Here is a 21,141-nt window from a genome sequence, read left to right on the forward strand (position 1 = left end):
TGCTGGTGTCTCCCTGACATTTCTTTGTGAACCACCTGTTGCCTAGGCTAGGCCCAGGGGGCCCTCCAGACCACCTTTGTACAAGAACTACCACCGGGGACCACCTGGCCTGTCTGGCCTGACTGCTGTCCCTAGGCAGGAACTGCCCCCACAAGCTGAAGCTATGACAGGGAGCCCAGGTACCCGTTCTTCCTGTGGACCCTGGCCTAGGTTGATAACATGCTGCAGCAGAACCTGGCCAAACTCGAGACAGTATTCTTCCCCTTTGCCCTTCCTCCATCTAGTACCCCACTTACCAGAGGACTTGAGTCACTTCCCCCACCTTGCCTGTCTACCGAATTCCTCCTTTCATTTAAGCTCAGGGTTAACCAAGTATTCTTAGATAAGTGTACAACCCCCCAAATAGGATCCTCACCCGCCCCCAAGAACACACACACACATTCCTGCCCAAGAAAGTCCACCAGGTGGATACCCTGCTGCCCTGCCTGTATGCCCATCTGTATACACACCCCAGCCACAGGGTGATGGCAGTACCCAAGAGCGGCCCCCAGGATGTAAGATGAAAGTATATAATTTATATGTATGCAAAGACACAAAGTGAAACATTTCCAGCACTCTTTATTAACCTACACCCCCCCCCCTTTTCAACCGGAAAGGCCCTGTATTGTCTTGTGTTTGGGATCTGCTAAACCTCCTAGCGATGGTGTAGTTCAGGCATTCAGCCAGAGACGTCTTGCCCCTGTTACAGGCACTTCTCCCCTTTTCCCTCAACGAGCACTTCCTCATATACCACTGTGCTGGTTCAAGTGTGACTTAATATTTTGGTCCCTTGGGGTTCCTTCCATCTCATCCCACTCCCTCATTTTTTTCTGTTGTTTTGTTAAGAAACCACCCCAGGCCAAGTCTGACTTCAGCTGGATAAATGGTTTTGTCTGCACCTTCCTTCTAAGGTTTTTAACTCTGCCATGGCCCTCTCCACACCTCCCTAATGGGTGTTTAACTGGGTTGTAATTAGAACTTGGATCTACTATTTAATTTCTCTGGCCATTTCCCAATCCTTCCCACAGTACTAGAAATCTTAGTTCTATACAAGAGTAAGAGGTGTGTACAAGCCCCTACTGTACTGTATGCACGGATCGCTTGGCCAATAATTATGTCAGTGAATCTGAGACTTGTATTAAACACTTTAGACATTTGTAGAAGGGAATTCGTAGACTTTTCACTTATATACTAAAGGTTTTTTTTTGTGCAGTTCTCATTGCAAAAATAAACATTTGTACTGAATATAAAATTACCTTCCTGTGACTACTGCTGTCTTTTTGTTTAAGGGCAGACCTGGGTGGATGGGGGGAATGTTCTGTAGCTGAGAAAGAAGGGAGGTCCATAAACACCCACCAGCCATGCAGCCAGATTAGAAGACTCGAGTGATACTGGGATCATCAAATGGTTGGAAAATTGATTTGATGGGAGATATAAATGAAACCAAAGCTGTGATACCGGCTAATCATGCAAGAAAAGGTAGGTGATAAGTACAGGGAGAACAAACGTTTGTACAATATAGGCGGTGTAATCAGAGACGTCTGTTTGGTTCTGAGATACACCGTTTACTAAGGCAGAACCGCATAAACCAAACCACTTTCCTTATAAATAGGAACCCATGGACTTAATTATGGTCCCAGAACGAGTGTAACGTTTAGCAGCCTCGACAATACAAATAAGGTTAAGTTGGTGTAAGGGAAAAAGGAAGGTGACAAAAATGAGTGTTTCAAGTTAGAGGAAACCAATGGGAAAACTAAACATGGAAATGACTTGTGCAGTGGTGGTGAGGAGATAAGTCAATGGATAATGCCCCGAATTCATAATCAAGAAATAGCCACATAAGCACATTTAGAGATAACTAGGTAACCATCAGAAGAAAGCTAAAATCTAATAACTTCCTCCAGGCGAAAAGAAAGGTGGAGCCCAAGACTGCTACTTTTTCTCAAGTCCTGGACTGCTGTTAAGCCAGCTGTTAGACTTTGGGCAAATGACTTAATTCACGAATTTTTCAGGTGGTCTGTAATACATGGAGGTGATAATAGTACCTACACCTAACAGAATTGTTACAAGGGTTAAACGATAAGTGACCTTGAAATGTTCTGGATCTTGTGGGGGAGGTTGCAAAACAGGAGGAAGAAGTTACCCTACCGAACTTCTCGCCCGCCCCAGCTCCGTTTCCTCTTTCGCCCAAGAGCCCCAAGAGTGACTCCACCAGCCCTGTTCTCCGTCGCCGGAGCCGAGCCTGCCCTCGAGCAGTCAGTCTCCCTGCCTTCACTGGCCGCCACCGGCGGAGCCCCGGCCTCAACAACTGTGGATTGGCTCCTGAGCGGGACCTGTCGCCGGCAAGTCAATGACCAACGCTGTCCAATCAAATCTGTGCGAGGGCAGGTCGACGAGTCCGCTGGACCAACTGGAGGCCAGCACCGGGTGGAGGCAGCTGGACTACCGTTGGAATCAGGGCTTGATGAAGGTGCTGCTAGATCTCTCGGAGCCAGACGGAGGGGAGGGTCGCACGCTCCAGGACGGGGAGCTCCCGGAGTGGGGATGGTTGAGGCAGCAGTGGTTTCCTGGGCCTCCTTGGGCCGCGGCGACAGCCTATGCCTCCCCCTATCCCCAGCCATGGCACTGCCTCGCCCCCTCCTTCCGCTTCCGGACCCTCCTGACCCGCCATATTAGGTTCCGACCCCGCCCCTCCGTCTCATTGGCCCGTATCCAAGCTGACCCCCATTTCATTGGCCCAGCTCTTGCACCCGAGCCATCCACGCCCAGGCTCGGGTCTTCTCCGCCCAACGTTTGGCCCCGCCTCTCCTAGGCTCCACCCTCATCCCACCCCCCCAAGCCACGCCCCTATCCCTTAAAAATGCTCCTGGGCCAAGTTGGATCCACCTTTCCAGCTGGTAGGCCGCACCTACGCTGGTTTGCCCCGCCCCTGTGCTCCAGGTTCCGCCCATTTCACTCAGGGCGGCCCCTCTCTCCGTTTGCGCAGGACCAGATCTCCCTCCAGACTTTGGAACCCCCCACCCCAATACGGGAGTCCTACCGGATCCCACCACTTCTTAATCCCCGTCCAACCCCTTCTAGGTCCTGCGCATTGTCCTAGCCCCTCGCATTCCCTCTCCTCTAGGCTCCTCCCCAGCCACTGGAGCCTAGTCCTCGCAGGCTCCACCCCCGCACCTCCAGCCTTGCTCCCAGTCGCGGTCAAGCCCAGGTGTTTACCTAGTACATGGGTGAGTCGTTCACAGTGGCAGTTTCGGTCTGAGCCCCCGCCTCTTCTCTCGACGCGTTCCGCAAGCCTTGCCGGCACGGAAGGGCCCCAGATCAAAGGCAGTGGGCTCCCCAGCCCGGATCCCGCCTCGCAGCAGCTGCCCGCGCCCCTCGCCCGTACCCCAGACGGCAGCGCGGCCGTCCCGGAACGCGTCGACATGCCCGAGCTGGTGGTGACAGCGCTGCTGGCGCCGTCGCGCCTCACTCTGAAACTGCTTCGTGCTTTCATGTGGAGCCTCGTGTTCTCCGCGGCTCTGGTGGCCGCAGCCGTCTATGGCTGCATCGCGCTCACGCACGTGCTATGCAGGCCCCGACGCGGCTGCTGCGGGCGTCCCCGGCGCACCCCACCCGCCTGCTTGAGCGACCCCACGCTGGGCGAGCACTGCTTCTTGACCCTCAAGGTGAGCGCGCGGGGGTGCCAATCGGGGTTTCAAAGGTCGAGGAGCCTGGGAGGGGGGCCGTGTGGAGCCAGCCCCGGGTGGCAAATGGTTGAATCCAAATCTGGGCAGGGGGAAAGGGAAGGTGTTCAGGCCTAGGGAAGAAGGGTTTCCCAGGACTCAGACTGTGCCCTCCCCCAGAGCTCGGGTCTGCGCCTGCACTATGTCTCCGCTGGACGTGGCAATGGGCCCCTCATGCTGTTTCTACATGGCTTCCCGGAGAACTGGTATGTCAGAATGTTACACAAGGGATGTGGACTGTTACATACCCGAGAACTGATATGTCAGAGGCCAAGGGGTCTGGACGCAGAAGGCTCGGGGGAGGTGGAGCTCAGATCACCAGAGCACCCAGGAGAAGAGGATGAGGCTGGGTAGACTAGGGACGCAAAGTATATAGGGCCCATATAGGGCACTCGCTAACAGGGGTTCCGCAAAGACAGATGAGGACCAGAGGGTCTGAAAGGTTGGGACAAAAAGTATCCATGTTGCGGCTGCCCTGGATCCAGGGCACACATGGCCTTAGCCTCAGATTGGGGCTCCCCATCCTCCCTTCTGGGAAATCCAAGGCAGAAAGGTGAGGTCACCCAGGGTCTCTGCTAGGCATAGGGCAGAGGTGCAGCCTGGGGACCCTGACTCAACTTCCCTCCCTGGCCCGCCCGGCAGGTTCTCCTGGCGCTACCAGCTCTGGGAGTTCCAGAGCCACTTCCATGTTGTAGCTGTGGACCTGCGGGGATACGGCTCCTCTGATGCACCGAAGGATGTGGACTGTTACACCATCGACCTGCTGATGACAGATATTCAGGATGTCATTCTGGGCCTGGGTGGGGATGTTCCCCAATCCCAGCACTGGCCTCCCTCATCCCTGCCTCACCTCTACCTAGCATCTCACTTATACTGATTCCTCTGACCCCCCCCCACCAGGTTACCCCAAATGCATCCTCGTGTCCCATGACTGGGGTGCACTCCTAGCCTGGAATTTCTCCATCTACTACCCATCCCTGGTGGAGCGGTTGGTGGTGGTCAGCGCTGCCCCCATGTCAGTGTACCAAGGTGTGTTGGGGAGTCTGGGATGCTAGGATGTACCTTTAGGAAGAGATGTGTGTGTGTGTGTGTGTTTGTGTGTGTGTGTGCGTGTGCGTGCGTGTCTGATGGCACTTCTCTGTCCACCAGTCAACACTCCATGGACTGGAGGCACAGTGGTGAACCTGGGTCTCTTCCCACATGATTCTCCTACCCAATCTACCATCCATGACAATACACCTAGGAGTAACCCACATTTTTTTGAGCACTTACAGGTTACAGTTGCTCTGACAAGGAGCCTGCTTGTCACAGTAACCTACACAAGCCTCCTGGGCTCATGAAAGTGTTATCCCCATGGCCCAGTCGGGAAGTGGAGGCAAGAGAGGTTAAATGTCTTTCTTCTGGCAGGGAAGACAGAGATAACTAAAAGCAACTACGATAGCCTGAGATGTCATCACCTGTTTTTAATTCCCAGCATTATAATCATAGCTGTATGCCCTCTCTCTTCTTGTTGTTTCTTTTGGGGGGGGGTGGAATTAAGTTTATTTTCACTTATTTACTTACTTACTTATTTATTAATGGAAGCACTGGGGAGTGAACCCAGGACCTCATGCATGCTAATCATACACTCTACTCCTGAGCTATTACCCTCCCCCCCAATAAGCTTTCTTTATGTTGTTTCTTATGTGTCTTGGTCTCCAGCTCCCTGAGGGCAAAGGAGTTTTGTCTGTTCCATTCACTGCTGTGTCTCCAGGGTCTAGAACAGGAACTGGTACACCATAGGTGCTCAATAAATGTTTGCTGAGTGAAGTGGGGGAAATGCATCACAGCCTGGGCAGGGGAAGCACTCCAGTGGCTGTGGGGCTCCCGGGAGCTGTGAGGGGAAGCACCCCCATTCTATGGGCACAGTGACCACTTGGCAGAGAAGGAAGCTGGTGCCTGTCCTCACAGGCTCAGGCAGGCAGCAGTGGCATTCGTGAGTGTTGGCATCTCTGGGTTCCTGGCCTGGGTATGTGTAGAGCGCCGAGGTGTGGGGCCACCCAGGCCCAGGCCTGATGCCTGCCTTCCCCTCCCCCTAGACTACTCTCTGCGCCACATCGGCCAGTTCTTCCGTTCCAACTATGTGTTCCTGTTCCAGCTTCCTTGGCTGCCCGAGAAGTTGTTGTCCATGTCTGATTTCCAGGTGCAGTAGGGTGCAGGCCCGGGGGTGGGTGGAGGGTTGTGGGTTGTGACTGAAGCCAGAGTCCTGCTGTGTCCCCAGATCCTGAAGACCACCCTCACCCACCGCAAGAGGGGCATCCCACACTTGACGCCCAATGAGCTCGAGGCCTTCCTCTATGACTTCTCACAGCCCGGTGGCCTCACTGGGCCCCTCAACTACTACCGAAACATCTTCAGGTGAGACCAGACCCCAGGCAGAAGCTCAGGAGGGTTGTGGGGCCTAGGGTGGGGTGGGGCGGGGAGCCAGCCATCCTTCTGCCTGTCTGTCTATCTGTCTTGGTCACAGGAACTTTCCCTTGGCGCCCCAGGAGCTGGCCACGCCCACACTGCTGCTGTGGGGGGAGAAGGACCCATATTTTGAACTGGGGCTGGTGGAGGCCATCAGCAGCCGTTTTGTGCCCGGCCGGCTGGAGACCCACATCCTGCCAGGTGTGGGGCACTGGATCCCACAGAGCAACCCAAAGGAAATGCACCAGTACATGTGGGCCTTCTTGCAAGACCTGCTGGACTAGTGGCCCTTGCTAACTGGCCTACATGCACCTGGGAGTTTACAGAATGTAGATACAAGGGTGGACCCCTGATGCCACACAGGTGTGGAACTCCTAAATTGAACACAAGTGCTTCTGTGGGTGCTCTCAGACACCCCACCCCCAGATGCTCATACATATGCATGGGTGCATGCACGGGTGAACAAGTTCTTTGAGCCTGAAACCAGGTACGCCTCTCTGTGGAGCCAGATGCTGAGTGTCCTACCTCTCCCCTCCACGAGGCCCCACTCTTCTAGCCAAAGTCAGTCCCCAGAGCTGCACAAACCAGAAACTCTGACCTTTCTGTCCCTGGCTTCCACCTCCAGTCTGAGTCTTCAGCTAAATGCTGCTCTGTCCAGTACGATGCTTATAGCCACATCTGGCTACTTCAATTTAAATGCAAATGAATTAAAATGAAATACAATGGGAAAATCAATCCCTCTGTCACACTAGCCATATTTCAAGGGCTTGATTGCCACATCAGCATAGAAGGTTCTATAGGACAGTGCTGGTGAGGGTATTCCTAGTCTAAGAAGAGGGGGCGTCCCTGCCGGAGCACCTCACCAAGGGAGGACCTTCATGGGCAGGTAGGTGGATGTCCAGGCTCCTCTCCAGCCAGGCCCTGGGCAGCTCCCACGATCTCCCTCTCGATTATGACTCCAGGCCTTGTAAGGTCAAGTTCTCTCGCCACAGCCTGGGAAAGCTCCCTGGGACCCCTGTCTCAGATCCATGGGAAAACAGCTCTTGGCCCTGTTAGGATATGTGAGATTCTGGACTCCACACGGGAAGGGACTGGCTCCCTGAATGGCCATCTGGGGTCTGAGGCCTGTTTCTCTAGTTTCTGGAATCCTCTACTCTAAATTAACCACAGTTTCTGCTCATTCTTTCTGGGGACTCCTCCCTCCAGCCTCTAAATGACAGCCGTACAAGTGGAGGATGAGCCTAGCCCAGACTGGTCACAGCATTAACTTCTATCTCCCAGCCTTTGCCTGGCCTTTGGGAACACTGTCATGACTCGCAGCCTCATGATGAGTCAGTCTGGGGACCCAGCGGACCTCAGAAATACATTCTCTTATCTCTGAGATGGGCCTGTCTGGCCAAAGCCTGCCTACTGGTCCCCCGCCTCTGCCCTCCCTTGTTCCCGACATAAAATCCTTTCACTCATTATGTGTGTCAGGAGCTGGGGATAGAGTGTGAACCAGGACACAGCCCCTATTCTGGAGTTAACAGAGAATAGGCATAGAGAGCTATGTGATGTGTGATAGGGCCCAGGAAAGGCTTCTCTGGCTGGGGGACAGAATTTTCATGAGTGGGAGGCAGTAAATAGGAAGGTCAGAGGCTGGACTAAGATTGGGCTACTGGAGTATCAACATGGAGAAAAGTGGCTGCTAGGATAGAGCAAACGAGGAGTAGCACGGAAGAAGAGGCCACAGCCAGACCGCCAGGGGCTTCGAAGAGTTTGGATTTGATTCTCAAGGGGAGCCAGGGGAGGGTTTTCAGCAGGGGAGGGACATGGTTTGCATTTTGAGAAGTTCCCTGTGGCGGCTGAACAGCCCTACCCAAGACTGAGAGCTAGGATACAGGCCCAGTGCTGCGTACGGCATCAGAACTAGACAGTCCCTCGGGCCCGACCCATTCTCACCCCCAGCCAGAGTGGGAGCAGTACCCTCTCTAAGGCCGGGAAGATGGGCGAGAGGAGGAGGGAACCCGAGACCTCAGTCTGGGGCGAAGCTTGCTTGCAGGATGAGGATGGTGTGTCCGGGGGGGCGATGGGTCTGGTGACCGTTGCCAAGGTGACGGGGAAAGGGCTGATGGTTGACCGGAACGGGTCGTGGTTGTCTGGGTGACCAGAGGGGCCCAGGCGAAGGCTGACGGGAGGCCTCGGAGAGTTACCGGGGAGACAGGGTCCGCTGACGGTTGCCAAGGTAACGAGAAGGCGCTGTGTTCCGCCTCCGCGGCTGCAGGCGGGAGAAATGCAGTGCGGTGGGGTGGGGAGGAAGGGAAGCGATCGATTTGATTGGGGGGAGTCCTGGCAATTAAGCCAATAGCGACTCGTAGCTCGGCTGAAGCCCGTCCTCCCAACCTGAACCAATCCGGGCGCGTCTTTCTTCCGGCCGAGGGGCTCCGAGAGCGCATCACTTCGCAAGGGAGCCTGCACCCTGAGGGTTTGGACTCGGACAGCTCCGGCTGAGGCCCCTCCCAGGCTCAGCCTCTCCCTCTTGCTGCTCTGAGCTCCCGCCTCCAGACCACCTTCCATCGTTTACTCCCTCTACATTCATTCATGCATGCATTCATTCATTCATTCATTCACACACGCACTCATTTACTTGTCCCTGTTACCAGTTCTAAGCCGGGGCCCCGCACCAGAGGAGGGACGGGAGAGAAGAAGCCGGGTCGATACTCCCAGCCCTATGTGGTCAGGCCCCAGTGGAATAAGGAAATTGGAGGGAGAGGGCAGACTGCTTGGAGGAGGTGGACTTAGAGCTCAACCTGACAAGAATGTGCCCCAATCCACGGAAGCTTCCCATTCACGAGTGATTTAGCATTTCTGTGAGACCGGGAGGAAAGTTTGGAAGAGGAAGAAGTGGAATTGCAAAGGGCTTCGAACACCAGGCCAGGAGCTTGATCCCCAATGTGATGGGGGCCCCAGGGGAAGGTCCGGGACATATCTGTGTATCTGGAATACTACTTGGGGGTTGGTGAGGGGGCAGGACTAGGGGGGAAGTGTGAGGTTGGGGAGGCCTGGAAGGCGGATGGACATAGTCCAGGCAGTAGAGGATGAGGTCCAAGTCCAGGCACTTGGGGGAGGAGCAGATACACAGGGAAGGCCAGAAACAGGTTTAGAGTATGTTCAATCTGTTGTGGCTGGATTCCTGAGGCAGGAACATAGAAGCCTCTAACGGGTTAAAGATGAATGGTCCCAGCAAGCATCAGCGTGTGGTGGGACAGAAGGTCAGTGAAGCTGGGAGAGAGAGTGAAGTCTCCCGAGAACAGAGTGGAGAACAAGACTGGAGACTGAGCCCTGGAGACCCCCTCAACATCTAAGGGACAGGCAGAGGAGAGAGACCTGGGGGGCGGGGCAGACAGGTGTGAGAGGACTGAGCCATGTAGATCATGAGGGAGGAAACCTGAGAGTAGGGGCTGAGGACAGCAGGCTTGCATACTCTGAGTGCAGTTAAGCAGGGATGGGAGGTAAGACTAGGGACTCCAGTCGGGAGCCTGGAGGGAACAACTGGCACATTCAAATGGGGCAATTTGAGGCAGGGCTGCTACAGGGATCATATACAGTGGGCAGGGTTTGGGGAAAACATCAGGGATCGGTAAGCACTCCTGGAGAGCCATTACCATCTCTGGGTCCCCCTGACTGGGAAAAGGGAAGGAAGGGTGTTAGCAGAGCCCAGAGAGAGGTTTGTGTGAACAGGGCCTTTGGTCAAGAGACACAGTGAGTCAAAGTGGTGACCCTACAGGGAAAGATACAGGAGGATTAATATCCTGTTCGCTCCCCTCATCCCCACTTCACCTTCTACCAGTGCCTCCTATTGGCCACACCCAGCTGGAAGCCAGAGTACAAGGATGTCCACTGATACAGCCTGTAGAGGTCAGCCTCTTGGGGCGGAGAACAGTGGAGCAGGGAAGAACAGAGCCAGTGGCAGGGGGGTGAGAGGTGGGGAAGAGGAGCTTGGGGAAGGGGTGTGTGTGTGAGATGAGCACTTGCTGCAGATTTCACTTTATCACGGAAGAGACCTCGACCTGTGGCCAAGGGGGGAAGTAATGAAAAGCCCAGGGAGGTGCTCCCCTTCTCCGAAGCAGGAGGCGGCCAGGGGAGTGGGGAGAGACAAATATCACACCTGTGGGGAAGAAGGAAGGCAAGTTTCAGGAGCCAGGGAGGCACGGAGGCAGTTAAAGGACATCAGAGTGTCAAAGTTCAGAGGTGAGCAGGTGGAGATGGGTTCCTGGGTGAGGCCATGGGCAAGGAAGGTTGGAGTCGTCTGGGCCCAGGTCTTATGAGGCCAAGACATCCACTGGATGTTCTGCCCAGTGGAGGGTCTTACAGCAGGGAACACCCCACCCCGGCCAAAAGGATGGGGTATGGCCTCCCCTCTTCTGCCTAGAGCTGTAGAGCCAGTAGGTACTTGATTTGACATGCGTTCCCTTCCTTTCACTCCCCTTTCTTCCACATTCAGTCCTCACACCCACTCCTCCTCCAGGAAGCCCCAGCAGCCCCCATCCCTTCCTCTGATCAAGCCCTGATCTAATGGAAGCCAGACATGTCTGTGTTCAGACAGGGACATCTCAAAGGCTGGCTCTGTGCAGCTTCAGGTTCCAGCTTCTGGGTCTTGCTCTTCCCCTGAGCTGTGTTGGGCACATTCATTCATTCAACTGACAAGTATTTTACCCCCTGGATGTCAGGCACTATGTTAGATATTGGGGATCCAGCAGTGAGCAAGACAGAGGCGCACAGAGCTCAGAATGATGTAGGAGACACGTAGGATCACAAGGTAGGGTAGGAGCTGAGATGGAAGGGACCATGAGAGCCAGAGGAGACCATGGAAAACCTCGGAAGTTTCCCTGGGAGAAGAAATGACAGACCTTCCGGTGTTATCTTTTCCAGCCTTGATCAGATCAGCTCCCCTGTGCTGAAACCCTCCAGCGGTGTCTACTGTGCTTTTGATATAATCCCAGACCCTCTGGCCCCTTGGAACTTGGCCCCGTCATCTTCCTTCACTTCCCACCCCTTGCTCACTCTGCACCCAGCACCCTGGCCTCTTTGCTGTTCCTCTTATCCACCCACTTTTTCCTCCTCTGGGCCTTTGCACTTTCTGTTCCCTCTCCCTGGAACGTGCTTCCAGACTGTTTGCCTCGATAACTTGTTCTCTTCCTCCAGGTCTTAGTTCTAATGTTCGCTTGTCAGTGAGGCCTGTCTTGACCCCCTACACTGAAATCTCTCCATCTCTGTCTCACTTGCTGGTTTTTATTTGTTTGTCTTCTTGTTTCTTATCTGTCTCCCCTATCAGAGCAGGAAATGGCTGTCTTTGTCACCTCTACCTATAATAGGGTCTTACACCAAGTATTTACTCAGTATATGTTTGTTGAATGACTGAATGAAGTGAGGGGAGCTGGCGGGTCAGAGTGAGCCGCCAGGTGAAAGGAGTCTTCTGAGTATGAGAAAGGCATTCCTGGCAGTGGGCACAGCCTATGCAAAGACTGGGAAGGCTGGGAGACAGGGAAGGAAAACTGGCGATGTGAGGAGGATGTCACTCTGGATAATGGGGAGCCATGGAGGATTTGAGTGTGAGAGGGCTCCAGAGAGGTAGCAGCCAGGACAGCTGGCTGGGTCTGCAGCCCACAGCCCCTGGGGTCCAGCCTTCCCACTCTTGCCCAGGCCCCAGACCCGGCAGCCCTCCCTCCTGCCAGTTCTTGTTGGGATCCCATGGCCCACTGCTGGGGCATGAGGGCCTGGCCCCAGCTTCCGTGTATAGAGAACGGGACTGTGGTCCCAAGAGGACAAGCTAAGGGCACGTTCTCAGGTTCCTGGTCAGCGGGCCTGGGCCCAGCAGCTGTGTCTTGGCCTGGCCCCAGGTCCTGCATCCCTGGGGACTGAGCTCATTGAGGAGAAATGCAGTCCCTGGCCAAGGCGGCAGGCAGGCAGGGGCAGGGGAGACGGCTCAAGCCCACCCCTACCCCCACCACATTGGGAACTGGGCTGCTGCCTGCTGCAAAGCCGTGGGAATGATTGCTCTGACTGTCCTGTCCTCCAAGGATCCAGACACCTTGGGCTATTCCTGCCACCAGGGCTGGAAGGCAGAGCAGAAACCTGGAGAGGGGACCCTCAACTTCTGCCTTGCTGAGTGGGTGCCCTTGGAGTTGTGGGGGCTTCAGAAAGGGACTGGCACACAGTAGGGGCTTTGTATACGTAATTTCCTTTTGTCCCCACTCCCCCCCATGCTGTACTCAGCCTGCGTTTTCACCATTACTGCTCTCTCTCCGTTTCTGTCTGCCGCAGGTCATTGGATCAGCAGAGTTGCAGGCTTTGGACTTCCTGCCAAGCAAAATGCGTGTACAGGTTCTTGGTTGCTCCTTGTAATGGGGAGTTCAGCACCTCTTAGAGCAGCTATTCCAGCAGAAAGTTCTTTCTCAGATGGGTCAGGGGAGGAGCTAGCCCCACTACTAAAGCCCCTACCTTTGCTCCTGGACCTCCAGATCCTTTTCTGGACCCCCAGACCTCTGGAATGGTACTGAAGAGAGTGGTCTGGGCCCCCTGTGGTGGCTCCTCTGGGCTCAGCATCCCAACTCATTCAGCCACTTCCTGAGTCACCAAGCCCCCCTATGCTGCCCCCTCAGTGCCTGACTCATGCTGGGCAATGCTGACCCCTGAGGAACCCCCAGTATAGAGGGAAGAAAGAGCCGGATACAGACACCCCAAAAGTAAAAAAAAATACATTCTACTAGGAAATGCTTTTGTTTTTTTAACTTTTTTTTTTTTAGTGGAAGTACTGGGGATTGAATCCAGGCCCCTGCGCATGCTAAGCACAGGCTCTGCCACTGAGTTTTACTCCCCTTCCCCTCAGGAAATGCATTTTTTAAAGAGAACAAATCTTCTATGAGTTCCTGCCTGAGAAGGGAGCAAAAGGGTCCTCCTAACTAGCCGGGTGTCCTGGGTAGAAAGAAGAACCTGAGCAAAGGCTGTGAGAGGTCAAAGCTTGCTGGGTGAGGATGGAGCCTGACTCCACCTGATGATGAGGGAGGCGGGAGGAACTGGAGAGGGTCCAAGCCAGGCGAATGAGGGCCCTGAAAGCAGGGGAGGGGGCTTTGGGCTTCCTCCTGGGGTGATGGCCATGGTGGCGGCGGTGGGGACTTACACTGTGCCTGCCCCATGGGCCTGGTGACTCAGCACACTCACAGTGAGTCAGGTTGTGCCCCTTCTTATGCAACTTTCCTCCTGTTCTCTGCCCAATCTCCACCCTATCCCCACCCCTCTCACTCCACATGGCCTGGAGTCACTCAAGACTTGGGTTCAAATCTCACTCTGGAAAGCTTCTGGCAATTCACCATAAGATGGGCAGATACCCACCTCCATGGGGGCTGACCTGTAAGGTGGGCACCATTTACTCCCCTCCTAGATGGGAGCTGCACTCCTAAATTGGGAGTGGCAGAACAGCCTCAGGTCCCGTCAGCCTCAGTAGGGCTGGGGGGTCATCTCTGATGCCGGGCCCTGGTCAGTTATTCAGCTTTCACCCTTGGCTTTTCATTCTTCTTTCACTCTAATGGTACTTCTCCTTCATCTTCCTCTTCCAGTGTTTAAAAATCATCCAAAATATTCATAGATGAATGGATCAGCAAAATGTGGTACAGCCATTCAATGAGACATTACTCAGCTGTAAAAAGGAATGAAGCATGGATTCATGCCCCAACGTGGATGAACATCAAAAACACTATGCCTAATGACAAAAGCCAGACACCAAAGGCCACACATTGTATGATCCCACTGGTGTAAAATGTTCATCACAGGTAAATCTATAGAGATGGAAAGCAGATTAATGGCTGCTAGGGGCTGGGGGAGGGGGACTGGGGAGTGACTACTGATGGGCACAGGGGTTTCTTCAGGGTTGAGAAGAACATCTTGGAACTAGATGGAGGTGATGGTTGCACTAAATGCCACTCTGTACACTTCACAATCGTAAATAGCTCATTTTATGTTATGTGAATTTTATCTCAATTTAAAAAAGTCATCAGAGAAAATCACCAATAAATGCCCAAAATGGGTGAAAGTTTGACAGGCCTCAAGATAGTCATGCAGTTTCAAAGTATCTCCCCACAAGATACTGATATTTATTCATTACAAGGGGAGATGGGGAAGAGAATGGTACCTTTACCACACTTTTACTGAGCCGACTTCTCTTGAGTGATCAGTTTAACAGCAGTTAAACATCAGTTAACATCAGTTGGAAACTGACATCAGGTTCCTCCTGATACGACGCACCAGGGAGGACCAGCATCACTTCTGCTGTTCCTGCCAGAGACATACAACCTGAACCTGGTCCTGAGGAACCAGCAGGTCAGCCTGCTAAGGGCTGTTCTACAAAACAAATGACCTCAACCCTCCAAAAATGTCAGTGTCACTAACGACAATGAAAGGCTGAGGAACTGATGCAGATTAAAGGACATCAAGAGACATAACAAGCAAATGCAGCACGTGGTCGAGGGGTAGATCCTGACCAGCAAAGAAATATGCTTTAGTGGGTATTACTGGGGCAACGGGAGAACTTTGAATATGGACAGAGGGTGAAATCTGTGGTATGCTTAGATAAGAGAATGCCCTTGATCTTAGGAAACGCATAGTGATGAATTTGGGGGCAAAGGAACATCATGCCTGCAATTTGCTCTCAAAAATACATACATAATTATAAGACAGATTCGGCAGAATTGGTGAATTTGAATAAAGGGCATATGGGAATTGCACTATTCTACATTTAAATTATTTCAAAATAAAATGTTTAAAAATTGACCAGAGATCTCTGAGGTCCCCATGTGACTATCTCCCACCTTGGTGGCCCCGTGCTCAGCTCGTGTTCAACCGCATTGTGGGTGACCCTCAGGCTCCTTGGTCTTGGCACCTCACCCCCAGTTGATTCCTCCTCCCCACAGTCTCATCACCAAGCCAAAGACCTGTGGCTCAGTCCAGCCTCTTTCTCCTCCTCCTCCTCCTCCTTCTCAGAGCCAGATTGACCCCTGACCTGCCCACTCTCCCTCCCTATTTGACTCTGCCCCCTCCTTTTGGGTGCAGACCTGTCCCTTTGCTGGGATGTCTTTCTTCCAGTTCCTCCTTCTGGGCGGAGCCCCCCTGAACCCTCCTGGGGGAAGGAAGGTGTACCTTCAGTCCCTGGAACAAAGCCAGACATAGAGCTGGAGCTCTCTCCCTACTTGCTGAATAAATGAAGGAATAAGTAAGCCCCTCCCTCCCAGGCAGAGCCTTCACCAGCCCCTCTGTATGCCCTCCCCAGACCCTGTCCCTCCCTCTGGCCCAGCCCAAAGCCCACAGGGCTGGGGGTGTCTGTGTTTGGCTTTTTCTTCCCCAGACTGAGGGCTCCTCTAGGGCTGGGCTTGGGGCCTTTGTGGGGGTCCCACTCTCACCGCAGGGACAGAGCCCAGTGCAAGGTGGCTTTGCAGCATGACTGATTTTGGAAGAGGCAGTTTGATCAAATCCAGCACGACTGGCTGGAGCGGCAAAGCTGTGTAGGGGCTAGGGTGGGGCTGGGGGGGGTGGGGTGGACCTTTGGGGGTACACACAGGAAGGGGTTGCTTTCAGGAAGGGCTGAGAGTAAGAAGAGGTGTAGGTGTTTGCAAGCATGCAGTGAGACACCTAGCTGGTGTCTGAGGGCTGAGGCCTCAAGTATCACCCAAGGCTCAAGGCCTGGAGCAGCCTGAGTTTAGGATTTGTCAGAGGTTTTAAGTCCCCACAAAGCTCTGTGCATGTCTCTGCATTTGCAGCATCTTGGCTGTGTTGTTCATGAGCCTTGCAGGACGTGCCTGGCTTCAGTTGCGTGGTGTGTGTATGGGGGTGTCTGTGTTTGTGTCCTGGCTCTGTGTCCCGGCTCTGGATGTGTGTTGGGGAGTAGGGAGTGTTTAGGACGCTGGGTGTGTCGGTCATTGCGGGTTGGGCCCGCGTCTCAGCGCATAGCGGGCCTGAGTTTTCGAGAGGGTCTGCGGGTCCCAGGCTGCGTGGGTGGAGGGTGGGCAGGGACCCCGGGAGGCCGGGCCGGGGGCGGGGGAGCTCAGAGCCGGCCCTGGGGCGGGGCGAGCGGCCCAGGGTTGGGGGCGGGGTGGCCCTGCAGTCTCACTTCAGCGAAGTTGGCGGCGCGGAGGCTGGCCCCGGACGCGCCCGGAGCCCAGGGAAGGAGGGAGGAGGGAGAAGGGAGGAGGGAGGGTCGCGGCCGGCCGCCATGGGGCCGGGGCCCCGGGGCCGCCGCCGCCGCCGCCGTCGCCCGATGTCGCCGCCGCCACCCCTGCCGTCCGTGCGGACGCTGCCCCTATTGCTGCTGCTAGCGGGGCTGGGGGCTGCAGGTGAGGGGCTGGGACCTGGCGGGCGGGATGGGGTGGGTGGTGGGGGAAGGGTAAGAACGGAGTGCAAAGAAGGCCCCCCCGAGTCTAGGGCTGGGGGTCCTGGGAACCAAGGACCAGAAAACAGGGTCAGGGAGTGCAGGAGCTCGGGCACTGTGTGCCAGTCCCAGGGGCCAGGGACTCAGAATTGGGAATGTAGAGGAGAGTCAGGACCCCAGAGGCCCGAGGAACTGGGGCCCAGGAGAGATCTGGGCTGGGAATGAAGGGACTCAGGAGTCCGGGACTGAGAGCTCGAGGTGCGGGGATTAGCGGTGGGTAACCAAGAGTCCGAGGCTCTCTCACAACCCACGCCCGTCTGGAGTCCTGGGAAGGTCACGATTGGAACCCAAGTACCCCCAGGCCGGTGGCCCCTCGCACACAACCCCCCCCCCCACTTCAACACTCCGGGCAGGCCTGGCCGGGCGGGGGGCGGGGAGGGGGCGCGAAGTTCTCGGAGCTCTAAACTCGGAGAAAACTTCCCAGGCCGGAGCGCGGCAAGACCCGGAGCCGGAGTTGGAGCTGGAGCCACAACGGCGCCCGCGCCCCTTACCCCGCCCGCGGCCCCGCTCCCTCCCCTGGCCGCCGGGACCTGGTGGCCCCGGGACCCGGTCCCCGCCTTGGGAAGGGAGGGGAGGGCAGGGGGCGAGAGCCCACGTGCTCTTCTCCCGCTCTAGCGCCCCCTCCCCGCAGCCTGAGCCCCTCCCCAGCCCGCCGGGGGGCCCCGCCCCTCCCCCTCTCCGCTCTCCCCTCCCCCGCCCGGGACAATGGCCGCGCCGTCTAGACACCCCCTCCCCCCGGCCGGCCTAGCTCTTTCTTTGCCAGACAAAGCGGGACGGCGGCGGGGCCGGGCGGGGGCGGCGGGGGCTGCGGGGGCGCAACCCCCCAAGGGAGGACTGGCCGCCAGAGGAGGGACGCGGGCCGAGTGGCCCTGGCCTCGGGTCCCTAGGCGCTGCTGTGGGACTCGGCGCTGGAAGGGGTGGGGGTTGCGGGAGGGAACCAGCCTCCTCAGCCCGGCGCCGGGGCCGGTGGTGGGGCAGGACTGGGCAGGAGCAGCCGCCTTCGCGAGGCCAGTGCACACACACACATGGCCTGTCACACACTCAGGCACACACAATCCTGGATCACACGTGCGGAGATGCCGACGTGCACACGAGCACACACAGGCAGAGAGTCCACGCAGAATACACCCACAGATGTGCACACCCAGCTCACACATGCTCACACATGCATGCACAATCACACATGTTTACACTTACCGTGCACCACAGTCCACGGCCTCACACACACTGCCTGCACACATTCAGGTCCGCACAGACAGATGCGAGGACATGCCTGCAGCCAGCTCATATACATGCAGGCCAATGGGCACTTTCAACCCACACACGGACACACCAATGCAAACACAGGTCACACACAGACACACAGATGTATTCCCAGATATGTGGTTCACATACATGGACACACAATAAGTTCCAGCCTACAAATATGTCATACACATCTCTACACCCATGCAGATCATGAAAACGCACATGTGGCTCACAGGACCCACAGCTTAGCAAGTCCCACGGCTTGTGTCATGTGGCCCCCGGTGTGAGTTTACAAACACCCATTGGTCCCTGTTTGGGTAGTAGTGTCATGTCCGCTTGTCCCCCAAGGAAGGGGACACAAGCCAAGTAGCTGCATTCTCTTGTGCAGCTTAACTTGTTCTGTCTCTCACTCTCTCCCTTTTTTATCTCTCTCTCTGTCCTTACCTCCTTCTCTCTGGGTCTGCCTGCTTCTGGTTTTCTCTCTTCTATCTCTCTGTGTTCCTCATCTTCCCCACCCCTCTCTTTCACACAGGCACAAACGGGCACACAGGCATGCAGTGGCCCCACACCTGCTGGCACACACAAGTCTCCACTGGCTCACACCCCGCCACACCCCTGACCATCTGACAGTTAGACTGGGTCACACCCCAGAGGGACACAGCCCTCAGGGATGGGGACGCTGGACAGAGCAGTACACACCTTATGCCAGCTGCCCCTCCCTTCAACACAAACCCTATCCCTGCAACACCCAGTGCTGGCTGCACATGGAGGACATGCCTTGGCTTCTCTCTTCAGAGCTAGCATGCAGGCCTGCCCAGCTGGAGAAGATGCCCAGCATCAGGGGAAGAAAGATCCATGGTCCCAAGACTCCCCACCCCTGCCCCCTTCACAACCCCAGGATCTGGGCACACAGTCCCAGATCTCCCTTCCATCGTTCGGCAGCACCCTCACTTCCTGTCTTAGCACCACCACCCCTATTCTGGCAGCTTCTGAGCCTCACATCTGGCACTAGTCAGCCCCTCCTCCTGCCCACCCCTGCCTTGTGGTTCCCAGGGCTCGAGCTGGCAGGGACAGCTGCAACCCCAACAGCTGGGGCCGGGGTGGGGGTGGGGGGTGTCGTGGGAACTGTGGATGGGGGTGCTCCCCGCACTCAAAGAGACGCCCCCAGCCTGGCGCAGCTGTTGCCTGAGGGAGGAAAGGAGGGAGTCTCACTCTGGGCTGGGGTTCCTGGGCGCCTGCCTGACCCCCCTACCTTCCTTCACCCCCACCCAGCCCCCCCTTGCCTGGATGGAAGTCCGTGTGCCAATGGAGGTCGCTGCACCCAGTTGCCCTCCCGGGAGGCTGCCTGCCTGTGAGTGCCTGGCTCTGAGCCATCAGTGGGCCCGGTGTGGGGAGGCGGTCTGTCTTCTCTCCCCATCCCCCACCTCCGTGTTCATCATGGATGCTTCTACCACTTCCTACATGTGTGTGGCTTGGGCAACCCCTTGTTTCCTCATTGGATCGAGCAGAGTTAGAAGCAGAGGCTCTGGAGTCTGTCTGTCCTGGTTCAAATCCCACATCACATTGCTGACTGCCTGGGACTTAAACTCTTTAAGCCTCAGTGTCCTAGTCTGGAAAATGGGCCCAACAACCCCAACTTCACAGAGTTCTCGGTTGCCTAAGGTCACGTGTAAATCCCCTGGTGGAGGTAGTTATTATTTAATCAATAAATCTTAAGGGACCAGTGGCGGTAGCTTGGCAGTAGTGGGTAAGTGGGTACAGCATCTGCACCTTCCCACATCCCAAGATTTAGTGGCAGGGGCACAGGAGCCCTGCTCTGCCTCTTTCTTGCTGTATGACCTTGAGTTAGTAGTCACTTTCCCATTCTGAACCTCATTGATCTGTGAATGAGGGTACTTCTCCTTGGCTTGTGGCAAGAATGCAGTTGTTGGATAATACAAGGAAAGGCAGAGGGTTGGGGGAGCAGGGCAGGGCCTGAGAAATTGCTGAGCAGAAGCAAACAGAGCTCAGTTTGAATTCTGGGCTCTTGGATACCTTGAGCAAGTGCTTTGAGCTCTCTGAGCCTCAGTTTTTGCATCTGGAAGATGGGGCAATAATAGTCCCTTTATGGGGTTGATTGTAAAAATTAAAAGAGACTTTTCATATGGGGAATGCAGCATAATGCTGGGCATAGAGTGAGTACGCAATAAATGAGATTATTATTATTAGGAATAATAATAATGGTAGGGACACTGGAAATAGATGCCAAAAGGGAGATCCTCTCAAGGTTATGGGGAAATGCTTGGTTCCTTTTATAATATTGTCATTAATAATAGCAGGTCACCCAGTAGCCATTCATCTATTCATTAATGTATACACTGATTCAGCAAGTGTGCCAGACCCAACTTGGGTAGGTCTGGGGTGATTTGAGAGCCCTTTTGAAGTTACACACACACTTCGGAGCCCCACTTTGGATCACCTGGGTAGGGGTCTTAGCCTGGCTGAGCAGATTTCTCGGGTTGGGAGTTTGCGGTGGTGGGAGTGGGAGGAAAGTGTGGCCTTACCTGGAGCCACTCACCTGGGAGGCCAAGCCACCGGGGCCGGGCGCCTGCGCAGTGGAGCTCCGCGCCTGGAATGCTGCCGACAGGTGAAAGCGCCCGCGGCTGCCCCGCCCCCCGACAGGTGAATCACTGGCGCGCGCGTCCGCCCGGAGTCCGGATCGCCCGGAGTGGAGCGGGCTCAGTCCCCAGAGCTGGGCCGTGGGAACCATACCCCACACCCCCCTCCCCACACCCTAGTCTCCCTCAAGGTCCCAAATACTCGTGTCCTTTCAGGGGCGCCCCAATCTATCACCCCTCCATGAATTCCCTAACTCTCCCTTTTAAAGTAGGCTCCCAAACCCTTGTCTCTGTCTCCTAGTCCTCGCCTCTCGGGCCAGTCCCCCCACCAAGTGCGCGCTCCCCGCTGCCCCCGCCCCCGTCGGTCTCCCGCAAAGCCCAGGCAGTTGGGCGGGGCGCGGGCGGAGGCTGGAACCAGCCCGACCGGTCGGCAGGGGCGCGGGGCGCAGAGCGTGGGAACTCGCCCGCGGCGCCGGGAGGGGGCCGCGCAGCCACGCCTTGCCTGACTGGGTTGGCGGGGGGGACCCTCAGTCTTCCGCGCCCAGCGTAGCGCGCCCCCTCCCGGCGCGCAGTCGTGGCTGCTGTCCTTGCCCTGCGGGCCTTTGGGGAGGGGGCTTGGAAGTTGGGTTCT

At 55.8% G+C, this 21,141-nt stretch overlaps 2 protein-coding genes across 3 annotated transcripts in view; both read left to right on the forward strand.

Moving 5' to 3' along the window:
* The first annotated feature begins 2,913 nt into the window (after nucleotides 1-2,913).
* EPHX3 (epoxide hydrolase 3) lies at nucleotides 2,914-6,944 on the forward strand. 2 transcript variants are annotated; one of them, XM_032465423.1, is made up of 7 exons: nucleotides 2,914-3,704; nucleotides 3,882-3,967; nucleotides 4,404-4,561; nucleotides 4,662-4,790; nucleotides 5,840-5,943; nucleotides 6,022-6,158; nucleotides 6,290-6,944. In XM_032465423.1, exons 1-7 carry the CDS (start codon nucleotides 3,462-3,464, stop codon nucleotides 6,504-6,506), a joined length of 1,074 nt encoding a protein of 357 aa, XP_032321314.1. In that variant the 5' UTR covers nucleotides 2,914-3,461; the 3' UTR covers nucleotides 6,507-6,944. The 2 variants fall into 2 exon arrangements, with proteins under 2 accessions (XP_032321314.1, XP_006189440.1); XM_006189378.3 differs by having other exon boundaries at nucleotides 2,917-3,704; nucleotides 6,268-6,944.
* A 9,408-nt stretch (nucleotides 6,945-16,352) lies between these two features.
* NOTCH3 (notch receptor 3) overlaps nucleotides 16,353-21,141 on the forward strand; it is a 31,953-nt gene continuing 27,164 nt past the window's right edge. Inside the window, exons 1-2 of the mRNA XM_032465392.1 lie at nucleotides 16,353-16,570; nucleotides 19,186-19,264. Of these exons, the coding sequence (XP_032321283.1) occupies nucleotides 16,450-16,570; nucleotides 19,186-19,264 (200 nt within the window). The 5' untranslated portion in view covers nucleotides 16,353-16,449. The remainder of the gene's footprint in view (nucleotides 16,571-19,185; nucleotides 19,265-21,141) is intronic.

Source organism: Camelus ferus, chromosome 22 (genome assembly GCF_009834535.1).
Source record: "Camelus ferus isolate YT-003-E chromosome 22, BCGSAC_Cfer_1.0, whole genome shotgun sequence".
Classification (NCBI taxonomy): domain Eukaryota; kingdom Metazoa; phylum Chordata; class Mammalia; order Artiodactyla; family Camelidae; genus Camelus; species Camelus ferus.

Bases quoted from the DNA above. Each gene is read 5' to 3' on its own strand.
- EPHX3 (XM_006189378.3), top strand. From the start codon at position 3,462: ATGCCCGAGCTGGTGGTGACAGCGCTGCTGGCGCCGTCGCGCCTCACT. The intron at 3,705-3,881 runs GTGAGCGCGCGG...GCCCTCCCCCAG, and splicing joins ACTGCTTCTTGACCCTCAAG to AGCTCGGGTCTGCGCCTGCA. The intron at 4,791-5,839 runs GTGTGTTGGGGA...CCCTCCCCCTAG, and splicing joins CCCCATGTCAGTGTACCAAG to ACTACTCTCTGCGCCACATC.